The sequence below is a fragment of the Cotesia typhae genome, unplaced genomic scaffold (genome assembly GCF_013202065.1).
Source record: "Cotesia typhae breed Kobodo isofemale line unplaced genomic scaffold, CoteBio_Ctyphae scaffold_70, whole genome shotgun sequence".
Taxonomy (NCBI): Eukaryota; Metazoa; Arthropoda; class Insecta; order Hymenoptera; family Braconidae; genus Cotesia; species Cotesia typhae.
In genome coordinates, this window is record NW_027423780.1 from 790,939 (window position 1) to 808,624 (window position 17,686).

The 17,686-nt window shown below is 30.4% G+C and overlaps 1 protein-coding gene and 1 long non-coding RNA gene across 3 annotated transcripts; both read left to right on the top strand.

Moving 5' to 3' along the window:
• Positions 1-2,092: 2,092 nt before the first annotated feature.
• Positions 2,093-8,086, top strand: LOC141537216 (uncharacterized). 2 transcript variants are annotated; one of them, XM_074258069.1, is made up of 5 exons: positions 2,093-2,344; positions 6,537-6,720; positions 6,811-7,012; positions 7,088-7,270; positions 7,523-8,086. In XM_074258069.1, the coding sequence occupies exons 2-5, from the start codon at positions 6,577-6,579 to the stop codon at positions 7,675-7,677; spliced, it is 684 nt and encodes a 227-aa protein (XP_074114170.1). In that variant the 5' UTR covers positions 2,093-2,344; positions 6,537-6,576; the 3' UTR covers positions 7,678-8,086. The 2 variants fall into 2 exon arrangements, with proteins under 2 accessions (XP_074114170.1, XP_074114169.1); XM_074258068.1 differs by lacking the exon at positions 2,093-2,344 and adding an exon at positions 6,131-6,361 and having other exon boundaries at positions 7,523-8,085.
• A 2,250-nt stretch (positions 8,087-10,336) lies between these two features.
• On the top strand, positions 10,337-11,390 carry LOC141537282 (uncharacterized). The gene is made up of 3 exons (XR_012480900.1): positions 10,337-10,658; positions 10,974-11,101; positions 11,300-11,390. It is a non-coding gene; the product is annotated as an uncharacterized LOC141537282 (long non-coding RNA).
• The last annotated feature ends 6,296 nt before the right edge of the window (positions 11,391-17,686 follow it).

Here is a 17,686-nt window from a genome sequence, read left to right on the forward strand (position 1 = left end):
ACAAATCTTTAATAATCATGGTATACCATTCTATAAAAAAAAAACTTTGTAGAAATTTAGAATGGTTTTTATCAATTTATAGCTTTTAATTTATATTTATATATATACGTCAATTATGGCGCTGCAAAATGTATTTCATAAGCATTGATTTTTAAGAAGAAGATAATGTCCCGAAATCTGTTATAGGCCCTATAAAAATTTATACATGTCATTATCCATGCTAATTTCCATTGATACACTTAAATCCATTCTATGCAGATATTGAATTAACAAATCTATAGAACTTGGTGAAAAATAGTCATTTAAGTAAATCTGATTAAAAAAATTTAATAGAAAGTATACGATGATTACCTGTCAATTGAAATATCTTACAGGCAAAAACACTAAGTATAATTAGATACTTGCATTTTTTTTTTCTAACTTTCCGCTAAGAAAATCGAAGATTTTCAAAAATCGGGAAGTTATTGGTTTTACCCCGTTTTGCAAAAATCAAGTTTTTATCAGATCTCGACGTTTGAAGACCACGAGAAGCTCCCCTGACTATCCCTGCAAGGGTGTCACTATGTCTGCATGTGTGTGTGTGTGTGTGTGTGTGTGTGTGTGTGTGTGTGTGTGTTATCCTAAAAAAAATTTTTTTTTCAACTAATATTCTATAAATTTTTTAAAACCTATTGAACCAATGTTGTTCAAATTTTCAGAGAATTTAAGCTTGATGGAATTCTCTTAAACGTCACTATGTTTGATCAAATCATTCTAGCCGTTCGGAAGTTCTAAAAGATTACACACAAACACACAAAAAAATACATACACAGTAATATCTTCAGGGAAATAACAAATCTTTCATTAGGACCTCAAAACGTAAAGATCTCATAAAAACTCTCTGTTTGAAAATCAGGGAGAAACCTAGGACTTCGACATTTCTATAAAATTATGGATTTCCATAGCGGGAATCTTAAAATATAATGTAGTATGTTATAAATTTTTTTATTATGTTTAGAAAATAAACACAACAATTAGGTTATGTTGCAACAGAACCATGGCCAATGATAAATTTATGTAACAATGCAATTTTTCATAGCTTATCAAATCAAATATAGCCTTCTGACAAGTAGAAACTTCAGCGTTCATCAGTTCTTGATTGGTAACACCGGCACACAAAAAAAAAGTTGTCAGTATTTTTGACCGGACCTACCTATCTTTTAGTATTTTGACGCGCTGAATCCGAATCTGAAGTCAGTTTTGCCCGTACACCGTAAAATTTTGAGTAAAATCCAAAAAACCAAAAAAAAAAGCGAAAAACTGCAGTCACAGCGATGAATAAAATTTCGTGGACCCAGATCAAGTATGATTTTTATGTATTTCAATTCACTGAATCTGAATCTGATTGTTAATTAGCCCGTTGAGTCGTCAAAATTAAAAAAAAAAGCAAAAAACCCCAAAAAAATTGCAATAAATCATGAAAAATCTAAATTATCGAGATAAAAAAATTTTCTAGATTTAAATTGAGTATATTTTTTATGTACTTTGTTTCACTGAATTTGAATCTAAAATCTTATCCATTTGAAGTTTTAAAAATTGAAAAAAATCTTGAAAAACCAAAAAAATCGGGAAAATTACTGTTATAAATATGAGAAAAAAAATTTATTAACACCAGAAGAAAATAGAAAACGTAAAAGGAACCCACTGCGTAGGTCATTTGAAGAAAAAAAAATCCGATATAAACGAAGGACAGTCTGAAATTCGAAAATATGGCTTCGTACCTTCTCCTTACATACTATTTTTTAAAGATTCAAAAATTTTGTCAATTTTTCAATCCTAAGATTATATTCCATCTATGAAAATGCACCTAAGTCATTAGCAATCGTGTTCAATAGATTTTTTGTCTCATATATATCACTGTAATTTTCCTAATTTTTTTAGTTTTTTGAGATTTTTTTGAGATTTTGAAACTTCAAAGGAACAAGATTTCAGATTCTAATTCAGTGATACAAAGTACATAAAAAACATACTTAATCTGAATCCAAAAATTTTTTTATCTCGATAATTTCGATTGTAACAGGGTAAAATTATCCTTAATCGATAAGTCACCGAATATCGATAATTATTCGACATAGCACTGGCGCGTGTCGATCTTCGGGCCTAAAGGGAGAATAGGAGGGGGTGAGTTTGGATTAAAATAGGTGAGCCGTGCAGTGGAACAGGGAGAAGTAGTGTGACCGCCAGACTGAGTGCCACGGAAATCAAGAAGGACCGATCCCCGGAGTAGTGACGAGATGAAGGAAGCCAACTACAACTAGGACTTCATCCTCGACGAGTGAGTTAGATCATCGTTTTGTTCGTCAAGGTATAAATTATTACTCTGTGGGAAAGAAGTGGACCGCGGTTTACCGAATGTCCAGTTACTTCTCCTAATTATTTATCAATTGGATCGTTAATCGACGAAAATTTAATCCTATTCTTTAATTTATATGAAATATATGTGTCCGCAAACTATTCGTAACGTGATTGGTTAAAAGTAAATATAATATACTTAAATGACACAATAATATATCAAATTATGTGTCCGCAAACTATTCGTAACGTGATTGGTTAAAAGTAAATACACTAGTCACAAAAATTAAGGGATATAAAAAAAATTCCAAATTTTTTGGTAATTTTCAGCGAGCTGTAACTCCGAGGAAAATGATCGCACAGAAAAAAAAAAAAAAGCAAATTGTAGCTCCAAGTGTCTAGTTTTTAGATATGACCATGAAAATTTTTGTCATCGTCAGGTCTGGAGAAATCCTAAGAAAACTACTGAAAAAAATTTTTCGAAATTTTTTTCGTCTTAAAAAGGTCTACGGGCTTCAAAAAATTTTTTCGATTGTTTCGTTTAAAAGCTCTTTTAGTAAATTTAATACCCTTTAATTTGACGTAATCAAAAAGCCTGTACGATAATTTGCCGCGGAGTTATCGTCAATCAAAGCAAAAAGTTTTTTTGACTTTGGAAATCAATAACTCTGGAAATAATGACCGTATAGGAAATCGAAGGAGGGTTTTGAAAACTACACAATATTCTCTATAAGAAAACGTAAACCGCTTTTGAAGAAAAAATTTTTTTGAATTGAAAACTCGGACTGAAAAAAAGACAAAAATTCGCATAATTAAGGATATTTGGATAACTTGGTATAATTTTGGATAAAATGGATGAACGAAGGATATCGTTGGTAATTTTTAACTTCAAAGTGTCCCCTAAAATCCCTAAGAAATTCAAAGCGCTGCGATTTTTTGTTCATAGTGCCCAGAAGCTTCAAATTCTGTGTTTTTGCAAAAATCACCATTATGAGCAATTTTGTGATTTTTATTCATTTTTCCATTGAAAAAATTTTTTTCAAAATTCTTTATTTTTTCGATCAAAGAGATTGATTTTTCAAGAAATTTGAAAAAAAAAAAAAAAAATTTTCAATTTTTTCGAAAATTTTTTCGAAATTTTTTTATCAAAAATTTTTTTTTATTTTTTTTTATCGTCTTCAGAATGCTTCACTATTGTCAAAAAAAATTAACTCAATTTTTTCCTCACACAAAACTTGAATTTTACGTTTTCTTTTTAGCCTAAATTCCTTACGTGAATTTTATGTAAGTTTTTCTTTGATAAGCACCTTTTGATATGCCTCGTCGACATTTAGCTGCCACAGATGTGGCTCGCATTGTTACCCTCCTTCAAGAGGGCTACAGTCAGGTGAAAGTAGCAGCTTCTATGGGAGTGAGCCAGTCCGTTATCAGTCGGGCCTATGCCCGATTTAACGCGACTCAAAGTTACGATCGTCGTCCGGGTCAAGGTAGACTACGAATCACTACCGAGCGTGATGATCGAGCTATCATTCGAGAAGCTCGTCGAAACCCTACTGCGCATGCCCACACGATCGCTCATCAATTTCGCAATCGTCGACAACGTCCTCCCCAACAACACATATCGGCATCGACGGTTCGAAATCGCTTTCGAGAGCAAGGACTACGCGCTAGACGCGCAAATCGCGTGCCTATGCTCACTCCACGACATCGCCGAGCCCGATTGGCCTATGCTCATGATCATCACCATTGGGGTCGTAGACAGTGGACCAGTGTATTATGGACTGACGAATCTCGATTTTGTCTTCATGGCAGCGATAGATGATCTCTCGTTTGGCGCCGTCACGGAGAACGAGATCGGGATGGTTTTACGAGACCAGTTACAGCTTTCAATGGTGGATCAGTCATGGTGTGGGCAGGCGTGTCCTTCAATACCAGAACCCCGTTGGTCATCGTTCGTGGGACGTTGACTGCCGATAGGTACGTCGACGAAATTCTGGAGCCACACGTCCTGCCTATGCGCACACGCATGGGGGCAAGACGGTCATTTTTGATGCAGGATAATGCTCGTCCTCACACTGCAGTTCGTACGCGAACTTTTCTCCGCGCCAACAACGTAACAACGCTTAATCATCCAGCGATGAGTCCTGATTTGAACCCAATTGAGCATGTTTGGGACATGCTTGGGCGTCGATTGCGGCGAGACTATCCGCAACTGCACAATCTTCATCAGTTGACTCAAGCGTTGTTACGTTGTTGGCAAGGAATTTCGCAACGTGATATTCGACGATGCATCAACATGCAAGAGCGTTTACGAGCTGTGATTCGGAACAGAGGTGGCAATACACGGTACTGAGCAGTTACTGCCGTGCGTACAGAGGTCATTCGGCAGCTGCAAACAGACAAACACGCAGACAAAGACACACACACACACACACACTCACACGTGTGTGAGAAGCGTAAATCCGACCGAGCAACCTCCACGTGGTACGCTTTGGGTAACGCTAATGCCGGCGGTAAAACAACAGTCGAAAAAAATTGAGAAAATTTCGAAAAAAATTTTCGAAAAAATTGAAATTTTTTTTTTTTTTTAATTTCTTGAAAAATCAATCTCTTTGATCGAAAAAATAAAGAATTTTGAAAAAAAAAATTTTTTTCAATGGAAAAATGAATAAAAATCACAAAATTGCTCATAATGGTGATTTTTGCGAAAACACAGAATTTGAAGCTTCTGGGCACTATGAACAAAAAATCGCAGCGCTTTGAATTTCTTAGGGATTTTAGGGGACACTTTGAAGTTAAAAAATTACCAACGATATCCTTCGTTCATCCATTTTATCCAAAGTTATACCAAGTTATCCAAATATCCTTAATTATGCGAATTTTTGTCTTTTTTTCAGTCCGAGTTTTCAATTCAAAAAAAATTTTTTCTTCAAAAGCGGTTTACGTTTTCTTATAGAGAATATTGTGTAGTTTTCAAAACCCTCCTTCGATTTCCTATACGGTCATTATTTCCAGAGTTATTGATTTCCAAAGTCAAAAAAATTTTTTTTGCTTTGATTGACGATAACTCCGCGGCAAATTATCGTACAGGCTTTTTGATTACGTCAAATTAAAGGGTATTAAATTTACTAATAGAGCTTTTAAACGAAATAATCGAAAAAATTTTTTTGAAGCCCGTAGACCTTTTTAAGACGAAAAAAATTTCGAAAAATTTTTTTCAGTAGTTTTCTTAGGATTTCTCCAGACCTGACGATGACAAAAAATTTTCATGGTCATATCTAAAAACTAGACACTTGGAGCTACAATTTGCTTTTTTTTTTTTTTCTGTGCGATCATTTTCCTCGGAGTTACAGCTCGCTGAAAATCACCAAAAAATTTGGAATTTTTTTTATATCCCTTAATTTTTGTGACTAGTGTATAATATACTTAAAAATGACACAATAATATATCAAATCGACAATTTATAATATATAATATATTAAAGTATTAAAGCTAAAAATTTCTCATACAACCACTACAGTATACGAAAAAAAACTAGAAAAATTACTAAAGATACTAGAGGAACTCAATTATACTTAAAAGCTGCTTTCCACCAAAGATCTTTGTTGTAGAAAAACTCATACGCACGCGCAAGTGCAAACATGAATATTTTATTTTCATATTTATTAAATTTTTTATTGCTTGTTAGATAATTTATACTAATATACTAATTATAATGAATAAATTTATTTTAATAATTAATTTATACTCTATAAAAAATTAAAAATGATAACTTTAACTTTCTGCTTTAGAAAGTATACGCGCATAATTACTGCGCATGTGCAAAGAACCTTTCCCCCAAAAAGTGGGGAAGCATCTTTCTTTTCTGTTCGCGTTCTCTTACTGTCCGATCACGTTTTTATTACGTATAAATTTGTTAATTTTAAATATTAAGTTACTGCAAACATCTAAAAATGACTGACGGATCCTTGATTGATACTTTCACTCTAGATGAAGAAATTGAAGAGTGGATCGTTGGTGATGATAGTGTGTGAGTATTTATTTAACTTTCTTGAAAGAACATTGGTATTTAGATTTTACGAGGATGTATTTAGGTTATGCCATACATCTGCATTATTCACTGTTTAAATAATTATATCGTAATTTTTGTCGATAATATACGTTAGTTTTAATTGAATTTATAGTTTTAATTGAATTTATTTCAGGGAAATTACCGGATTTGTTGATTCTATTGAGGGAACAAAAATGGTAACGCCGTTAACAGGACTTTCATCGAAACAGGTGGCTTTATTCAAAATTATTGTCAACAATGGATCAACTATGAGAGTACGTGTTCTTTTTTGGGGAACTTTGGCTGCAGAATACTCTCCTAAAATTGTTGATCGAACTGTAAGTAAATTATTTTTTTATTCAATTAACTAAATATTAATAATTATAAAAAGTGTACATTATAATAATTATTCGAATTTTTTATTACAGGTAATTACAATTGTTCGGGCTAAAACGATCAAGCCTAATCCAAGATACGTAAACCCTCAAGATAATTTATTTTCTTTAGAATTAACTATTTTACCGTCATCTGTAATAACGATTTCTGAAAATAAATACAAGGATCCCACTTTCTCACGTGAAGTTCGCACCGTCGCTTTGAAAAATTTAGAAGGACTAGAGGAAATCGTCTGTAAGTTTTTTCATTGAGGTTTGGAATTGAGTTTATTAATTTATAAAAATATTAATGTTAATTTTTATTTTTAAGATGTTTACGGCTATTTAAAACAAGAGTTCGGATCTGTAACTACGTTTGGTTCAACTTATGGTCGTGGAGTTGTGGTTGACGAAGATATTAGATTGCCTGTTAAGATCGCTAACTATGCCAAACCTGCAAACTTCCCTAAAGGTTCACATTTGAAGATGTTGGGGAAAGCTAACACACCGCTTAGTAAGTACTTAATACAATATTTAATCATTTAAGGACGTTCACCATGAGAGTTAATAGTAGATACAAATTTATATATTTTTCAGTTTTGATAAGTTTACATATAAAATAGTTTTTTTTAAGAATTTGAAAAGTCGGTATCGGTCATTTCGAAAAGTTATTAACGATTAAAAGTTAATATTTTAGTGATATTATTTGTAAGTTACTTGACATCTAAAATACGAAAATATTTAATTGATATGTTGTGATTTGCAGATGGTCCTACTCAATTTTTGGTAGCATCCGTTGACGACATCACAATTAACACGGCTTTAACAACTTTGACTCCTGACAAATTACGTAAATTAAGAGTTCGTCCACCAAAACGTAAGTCCGAGGAATTAATGGACACTCAAAATTTGAAAAAATAAGATTAAATTAAAAGTATCGGTTAAAACCTAAATGCATCTCATTAAAAAGTATTATTAATTATAAATAACTTGTGATACTTATGCATAGTAGGTTCTGTGATGTATAGAAATTTTAGAAATTTCTATACACAGATAATTAATCATAGGATTTTTATTATTTAGTATTCACGGAAGATCAGTTTTTCAATTCGTAAATGGAATTGATCAATAACAATACATATCTATAATTTTATCTTCAAAGATAAGTTATTAATTTAAAGATATGTTATTGTATGTCAATTTAAATCTCCAATTGAAAAACTGCTTCTACATGTTTAATTATTTGGAAAATTATTCTTTTTCGTTTTTTTTTGTTCGATTACGTCTCAAAGACGTCAAAGCTTTTTTTTTATTTTTTTTTAAATATATAAAAATAAATTTACTTGACGAAATCCTTACGAAAACGTATTGAACGTCCATTTAAATTTCTAATTGAACAACTACTGCGTGTTTAATTAGATTACAAAAATTATTTTTTTTTTCATTAAATTCGGAGGACTATTTTTTTTTTTCGACGTGTGTTTTGTAGCGATTACTGGTCTAACGTTTTTGATTGTGTCTTAAAAACTTCTTCATTTTTTTTTTTTTTTTTTTAAATAATTTATATAAGGTAATAAAACTTGATAAGTTCAGCATTCCAAAGTATACACGTAAAATTTGTTTATTTAAAAAAAAAAAGTTTTAAATAAGTGTTATTTTTTTTATTTTAAAAATAAGATTTTTGTTTAAGTTTATTTTTATTGCTTAACTTCATGTGCTATATTATTATGATTGTGATTCTTTGTAGTTGAAAGAGCTTTTTTTGTGTACGCTGGTACGTAGACCAGTGTGGTCTCTGAATGTTCTATGTTTGACATGAGTATTTTATATTTATTAAAACATTGTTAAGATACTGATAAGAATATGATAATAATGTAAGTGACCTGATTGCTTAATTTTTAATTACTTATAATTTGATGATGTTAACCATAAATATAAGATATGTTGTCAGAAAAATAATTCGATATTTGAAATGTTTAAATTTAATATTTATAATAATAATAATGACGTTTGAATAAATAATTCGTTTTAGAATCTGGATGTTTTAATTTTACCAAAATAAATTACAAAGTAAATAACTCTGGTTGATATTGAGTATTCTATCGAATAGAATTTAATTTGATGTGAAATTCATTTGAATTTTTCGCTCATTACGTCATTTTTTTAAGATATTACTTATATTACAGTAAGCTCTCTGAAAAGTTGTCTAATTTTGGTTGAACTTTTACATAAGGTATTTGCAAGAGTAAAAGAGACATTCTTGGTAACATTTTATAAAGCTTACTGTAGTTTCGGAAATAGTATTTTTCGCAGCAGCTCTGCGCGCTTACTTATTGGCGTGAAAATTTGATAGGATGATCAATTAAATAATTAAGTTTCAATTTCGTTTCTTTCCACTTATGTAATTATATACTTATTTAGTTCGGTAAAGATTTTTTAATTGCGATTATTTTCCAAAATATAAATAGACTCAACTTTCCATGGATTTTGAAAATATATCTGTTGTAAAATTTGCTCTAAACCTTCATAACAAGACTAATAATAAGGTAATTCAACGGTAACATCAGTAATTAAGACCAATTTTTTATTGTTATGTCTAACTTATGGTCATCTAAATTTTTCTGCCAAAATACACATGCACAAAATTTCGCGCAAGTAAAAGAAAAATATTTCTTCTTAAATTTATTTATTTGGCCTTTCATAACGATATTATTATTATTAATTTATTTGCTAGCGATATTTCAAAAGTATGTTATTTACTAGAATTCAAATTTGCGCGCGCAAGCGCGCGCCTTACTATAGCGTTTGCATATATTTTCATGCTTATGATATATTCAACCAATCACGTTACGAATAGTTTGCGGACACATATATTTCATCTAAATTAAAGAATAGGAATAAAGAATAGGAATCACGTTACGAATAGTTTGCGGACACATATATTTCATCTAAATTAAAGAATAGGATGAAAACAAGCATGAAAGTAGATAGATATTATAAAATTAATAAACACGTTCAGAGTAATTGACGGATACAGATGTCACTTCATACATATTTTTACTGTTGGTACAACTTCACACTGGTTAAATTAAAACTCTGGATCGAAAACTGTCCCTAAATGTCACTAATCAAAGCACTGTTATGTCCTGCGAGGTTACTAGATTTGCTGATGATGACACCTCGTGGACAAGTGGGTTGTTTATTGTCACGCGGGATTTTATTTTATAATTTAATTTGAAATATACTTAAAATTGACTGATTGAGATTGAGTGGCAAGGTATGAGTTTAAATGATAAGAGTTCAATTGAACTTAATGTTGATGTTTATTTAAAAATTGGAGAGATGGAGTGAATAGTTACAGCTCTCGTACAATATTCCTTTGTACTATTTTCTTGACATTAAAGTTTCTCTTCCGAAGACACGTGTGCACCCAACGACCAAACTCAACAATTAAATCAAATATTAAATCCACTAGAAATTCTAAATCGATTTAAAATATAAATATAAATTTAAATTATAAATGCAACTACTTAACATATTCAAATTCTGGTTCATCTGACAGATAGTGTCACCTGCCAGATGCAACCCAAAGCATTATAGTTATTGCGACATAACAGCACATTATTTTATTTTCGGTTTCGAGTTACTGAACACTTTCCTGTCTCTTTGTACTTTTATTCAGCCGATTATAGGTTAGAGCTTATTGCAGAAGACTGCCAGTTTATTAATTTTATTTGTCAAATGTTGGGTTGCTGATAAATAATAACTACCATATTATCCTGATCAACATTCTTTTTGATTAGGATTTAGAATACGACTATTTTTTGACATTGTTGACAGCTACTTTACAATGTCTTGAATACATGTGATTTTTTTGTTTAATTCAAATTATTTATGTGCATGTAAGTATTTCCATTCATTTAACAGTTATAATTAACTTTGTTTTGATGAATTATAAATTTAACATGCGTAAGATCTGTTTAAGACATTTTTACGGTTTTATACTGCCTTAGCATTATTTTTATGTATTTACTTATTTATTCATTTTATACTCTAAGGCATAGAGCTATATGATAAAGGGTAGATTCATAAAGATGTATTTCACATAAGTACCATGCATAAAAATATAGCTAAAGTATACCCGTCTTATAATATACATAATTATATTTCAATTACATTTCAAGAAATTTATTTAATAACGTTTTTTTACTTTACAGAGAATTAGATCTACAATTTTAGATCAAAACAACGATCAGTTCCGGCAGTATATTCTAATTAATCATTAAAGAAGATACCCACATACGATATTTGTGAGATTTAAGAGAAAATTTATGGATACTAAATGGTAATGATTAGTAATAATTTGTTCAATTTTTCTAAACATAATTTTTCTTTAATATTATTTCTATGACATCGATTTTGTTTATTTTTTATTAAGTAAAAAAATCAGTATACTATTCAAAGACGTTTCTTATGTCTAAATTATGATTCTCAGAGTCATTACTGAATGAACTGATTTATTAATATAATTTTTTTTTTTCAGGTGGATTTATCATTTTCATTGAAGCGAAGACTTTAAACTATTAAAAAATTGGTTCAATAACGAAATTATTGTTTCAACTAGAGAATTTAACAACATACTGGACAAGAATCTTTACAAAATAATTATCAAAAATTAATAACTTCTGATATCACGTCATTCTTACAATTAGAAAATTTTATTCCAATTAAATCTAAAATTTTATTAATATAATCAATAACATATAGCAAAAACTAAGCTATTACTACATCTATATATATATATATATATATATATATATATATATATATATATATATATATATATATATATATATATATAATTAATACTATAACAATAACTATTACCATAACTGTAACTATAATTATTATAACTTTCGAGCACAGTATTCAAAGATTAAGGAACAAAACATACGCAAACAGACTAAATAAATTAATCACAGTGAATATAAAAAAATCAGACTAACTGTTCGAACAATTATGAATTAATCACTGAATAAAAGAATAACATTACCACTAAAACATAAAAATTGATATACAGTAACTAAGAATAAACATTACGAAAGAAAAACAAATAATTGAACTTAAATATATCTTATATATTGTATACTATCATAATTAAATCAAAAAATAATCGTTAGATAGACATACAAGTGTTTTTATGTTGTTATCTTCATTATATATATATATATATATATATATATATATATATATATATATATATATATATATATATATATATATATATTATCCTTGTACAAGTTTCTGTTATTTTCATAAATTATAAATATACTGAAATTTGAGCAATTCTGACTTGTAAATAATAATTTAAATTTATTTTATCAACGTTTGATTTATGAACGCATAAGATTCATTCTTATTTCAAAATTTTGATTGTACGACCATTTTTCATTTGATTTATTTCATAATAGATAATTAAGTCATTGCTATTCATAACGGTAATAATTTCTGTTATTATTAATTTTTTAATTTATATAATCATGGGTCGCAGAAAAATTGTACGTACACCTGCCGAAGAAGAAGAAATCAAACGGGTACGAGTGAAAAAACAAAGAACGTCAACGTAATAAACGAAAAATAAAAAGTAATAAATTATCTAATCATTATGAAGCGTCCCATTTTGATAAGTCCAATTCTCGAAATATTAATAACACTGAGCAAAACAATACAATTAAAACACCTAATAATACTAATCACCCTTTAAATCCAACATCATATGATATCTTGAATAACCTTATAAGCGTTTCTTCTACGTCTGCAGCTCGATCTACATCCTGGCAATCAATCGCTGGGAATGGGATTTCTACTAGCATAAATTCTTCTGCTAACTTTTCGAATTCTATTCCTTTCAATCAAGTCTCTGATATTAGAATTTCGTCTCGGTCAGCTAATACTTCATATACTTATGATTCTAAGTCTGCACATAAATCCGGTGATCACGATTATTATCGTCCATTGTATCTTGAATCTGCGTCATTACAACATCATTTTGATCATAATTACAGTAAAACAAATAATAAACATAGATCCGGAGCATCTTCAGTTAATCAAAATCTATCTATAAATCGAATAAATTTGAATAACATTAATGATGTAAGTATGATCTCTGAACATTACATTGGTACAATGAATGTGAAATGTCAGCATTGCAACGCACAACATTTTGCTGCTGAAAAAGTTGCTAATAAATACAGTTCTTTTAATGACTGTTGTCGTCACGATGAAGTAAACTTAAAACCTCAGCCAGATCCTCCACAATTATTAAAGTCTTTATTTTTAGGAACGCATGTCAAATCTAAAAATTTTTTTGACTGTATTCGAAATTTTAATAGTTCGTTCTCATTTGCTTCTTTTAATGCTAATTTAGTTAACCTGTCCTCTCAGAGACATGGCCCATATTGCTTTAAAATACAAGGACAAATCTATTACAAAATAAATACATCATTATATCCATCGTTAAATGAGTCTCCCAGTTACGGACAATTATTTATTGTAGATTCTAATGAAGCTGCTGAATGTCGTTCTGCCAGAAATGTTAAGTGTGATATTGATCTTTTGAAAGACATCGATACTACATTACGACAATACAACATTTTTGCGCGATCGTATCAGATGATGAAAGATGTTTTGAAAGAAAATTCTACACTTAATTCAGATGGTAATGTTATTGAACCTGAATTACAATTAATGTTTACTTTAAAACCTGGCATGGATGCGAGGCGTTATAATTTTCAAAGGATTAATGAAGTTGCTGCAGTTTTTTCAACTACAGCAGATGGTGAGATTCCCGAAGCATATGTAACCGTTCAAAATAAGACAGATAAATCATTTCAAACTTTAAGTAGTCTTGATCCTAATTCTGAACCTTGGGTTTATCCTCTTTTTTATCCTCATGGAAATCAGGGATGGCATATGTCGATACGTTATAGATATAAAACTAAAAGATGTGTAACACGTGCGAATTATTATAAATATCAATTAGCAATTAAAGACTATTTCAATATCTTTCATATGGGACGCCGCTTGACACAGCAGTGGATAGTAGATGCATACGTTAAAATTGAGACAGACAAATTACAATATATCAGAAGACAACAGTCGAAACTACGAGCTGATTCTTATCAAGGCTTAATAGATCATTTACAATCGCAAAATTCCGGTAATAATTCAAATATCGGGAAAATTGTTATCTTACCATCAAGTTTTCATGGTTCACCAAGAAATATGATGCAACACTACCAAGATGCAATGTCTATTGTGCGTAAATTTGGAAAGCCTGATTTATTTATTACTATGACATGCAACCCAAAGTGGCGTGAAATTTCAGAAAACTTATTACCGGGACAAACTGCGTCTGATCGACCAGATTTAGTTGCTCGTGTCTTTAATATTAAGAAAAATGTTTTAATTAATACAATTGTGAAAAATCATCTATTTGGTCAAGTCACTGCTTACAATTGGGTCATCGAATTTCAAAAACGTGGCTTACCACATTTACATATGTTAGTTACATTAGAAAGTGGTTCTAAGATAACTACTCCTGAACATGTTGATAAATTAATATCTGCAGAAATTCCAGATCCTATGAGTGATCCAACTTTATTTGATATTGTTACAAAAAATATGTTGCATGGTCCTTGTGGAGATTGGTGTTTAGTCAAGAATATTTGTTCAAAGAAATTTCCCAAGTCTTTTCGAAATGAAACAACAATGGATGCAGATGGATATCCATATTATCGTCGTCGCGATGAAAGTGTTACATTTTCACGAAATAATTGCGTATTTGCTAATCGTCATGTTGTACCATACAATCCTGTATTATTAAAAACTTTTAATTGTCATATTAACGTGGAAGTTGTATCCTCAATTAAAGCTGTAAAATATTTATATAAATATATTTATAAAGGCCATGACAGTGCAGCAATCACAATCAACGGAAATATACCGAATACAAGCGAAGAAGCTCATATCTCTCATGATTCAAATGATAAGTCTGCTAATTCAAATAACGTTCAGAATCATGATGAAGTAAGTGATTTCGTTGATGCTCGCTACGTTGGGCCTACAGAAGCTGTTTGGCGTATTTTATCAAAAGATCTTCAGGACAAAAGTCATGCGATTATACGGCTACCAGTACACTTACCAAATGAACAAAATATTACTATTAATGATACTTGTACTAAGGAAGAACTTCAAGAAGCCTTAGTGAAAACATCTATGTTAATTGATTTCTTTAAGTTAAATGAACGTGATCCAAATGCTCGTCAATTTGTTTATAGTGATATCCCATATCATTACGTTTTTAAAAAAGATGATGTAACTAAAATTTCAAGTTGGCGACCACGAAGAAAACATCAGAACGTTATTGGACGAATGTATTCAATTAGTCCTGCTCAAGTTGAATTATTTCATCTGAGATTATTATTACTTTATATCAAAGGGGCAAGAAGTTTTGAAGAACTCAGAACAGTAAATGGGACTCTTTATGATACCTTTACATCTGCATGCTTAGCAGCTGGACTTATAGAAGATGATCAGGAGTGGAGAAGAACTTTAAATGAAGCAATAATATGGATGATGCCTCGGCAATTACGTTGTTTATTTGTTCGTATGTTAATTCATTGTCATCCACTTCGACCAGAAGAGTTATGGAATGAATTTAAAGGATATATGTCTGAGGATTATAATAGGCGTTTCGGAGAGGAAGAAGGAGAGAAAAAAGCATACATTTTTATCAATTCTATGCTTAATCGTGAGGGATACAGCCTCTTATCCTTTCCTAGCATGATCCAAATCAATGAAATTGATGAAAGTTTACTACATGGTGAAACATTATTAACTAGAAACGAAGACGATCCACAGACATATTACAATAAACTTAATAGCCGTCAAAAAGAGGTTGTCGATTTTATTATAAACTCATTGAACAGTGAAAGAATCACTGCCTCTAAATGTATTTATATAGACGGACCAGGGGGGTCAGGAAAAACATTCATTTATACAACACTTTGTCAAGTCTTGAAAAATACAAACAAAAACGTCTGTACAATGGCTTACACAGGTATCGCAGCAACTCTGTTACCTAACGGGAAGACTGTTCATAAGACCTTTGGATTACCTGTGCCAATGTTCTCGAATTCTTCTTCAAGTATTAAACCTAATTCTAAGCAGGGAGAATATTTAAAAAATATTGATGTTTTTATTTGGGATGAAGCTCCAATGTCACCTAGATACTCGTTAGAAATTATAGATCGTACATTACGTCATATTATGAATAATGATTTACCTTTTGGGGGAAAATTGATGGTATTAGGTGGTGATTTCCGTCAATTACTTCCTGTACAACCTCACGCAACTCGAAGTGAAACTGTAAATCTTTCCATTAAATTTAGTGTATTATGGAAAAATTTTTATCAATTTCCATTGACACAAAATATGAGAGCATTACCGGAAGAAAAAGAATTTGTAAATTTTTTATTAAATATTGGTGATGGTGTAAACAATAATTTAAATGATGAAATTACTCTGCCGGACTCATGTACCACTTCAAATAGTAATGACATTGTAGAAAATGTATATGGCATGATTATCAGAAATAAACGTTATGATCAACTTACTTCAGCTGTTATACTATCAGCAAGAAATGTAGATGTAGACGAAATAAATAAACAAGTAATAGAACTTTTGGATTTTTCTACTGAAAAAATTTTCACCGCTGTTGACAGTACTGAAAACTGTGATAATGGAAACATAGATGATATAGTTTTACCTGAATATTTAAATACTTTAAACCCACCTAATTTTCCACCTTATGAACTTAGGTTACGACAACATTCTATTGTAATGTTAATTAGAAATTTAAATCTAAGTGAAGGGCTCTGTAATGGTACAAGACTGATGATAATGGAGTTAGGAGTAAATGTTTTAAGATGTAAAATCTTATCAGGTGACAAGGCTGGAGAGATTGTTTTTATAAATCGATTAACATTATATTGCGAAAATACATATCCCTTTACTTTCAAAGACGACAGTTTCCAATTAAAATAGCTTTTGCATGACTATTAATAAAGCCCAAGGCCAAACTTTTGAAAAAATTGGAGTAGATCTTGTGAAAGATGTTTTTGCCCACGGTCAACTTTATGTTGCGTTTTCAAGAGTACGATCTTGGTCAGGGTTACAAGTTTATTTAGCAAATGATAATCATGATAAAGTCATCAAAAACATAGTATATAAAGAAATTTTATCATGAATTCCAAGACCGTTGTATGCTATAATAAAACCATACGATTATTTTATATAAATTATAAACTGGGCCATCGATAACATGAACGTGATGAACAGTTTTGCTTCAAATTTTTTATTGTACGGCAAACATGGGACATTTATCGGTTTTCAAAGTATCTTTACAGAACTGTTAGTAAATAATAATATTTCAAATTTTACTGACAAATTTGACATAAAGATTAAGGAAACCGAAATTTTGATATAAATTTGTTAGTAAATAATGTTAGTAAATAATAATATTTCAAATTTTACTGACAAATTTGACATAAAGATTAAGGAAACCGAAATTTTGATATAAATATGTACACACACACACGCACACACACACACGCACAGGCCTGTTGATCCGCGCCCACCCTGTTCTTTGACGTTATACTGTTTTTGATTCGTCGAATACATGTCTAAAATTTATTTTTTTTCTCATCTTTGTAAAAGTTTGAGTAAGAAATAATAAAGAAATTAAACTTAAACATTGGGCATAACGATTGATGAAATCAAAAATTTTATAAAAATGTGTATACATACACACATACATATAGACTGGTTGATTTTCGCCCACCCTGTTCTTCTGTGTTAAATGTTTTTT

Coding starts and splice junctions, on each gene's coding strand:
- LOC141537216 (XM_074258068.1), top strand. CDS start 6,285: ATGACTGACGGATCCTTGATTGATACTTTCACTCTAGATGAAGAAATT. Junction 6,721..6,810: donor CTAAAATTGTTGATCGAACT/GTAAGTAAATTA, acceptor TTTTTATTACAG/GTAATTACAATTGTTCGGGC. Junction 7,013..7,087: donor AGGACTAGAGGAAATCGTCT/GTAAGTTTTTTC, acceptor TTTATTTTTAAG/ATGTTTACGGCTATTTAAAA.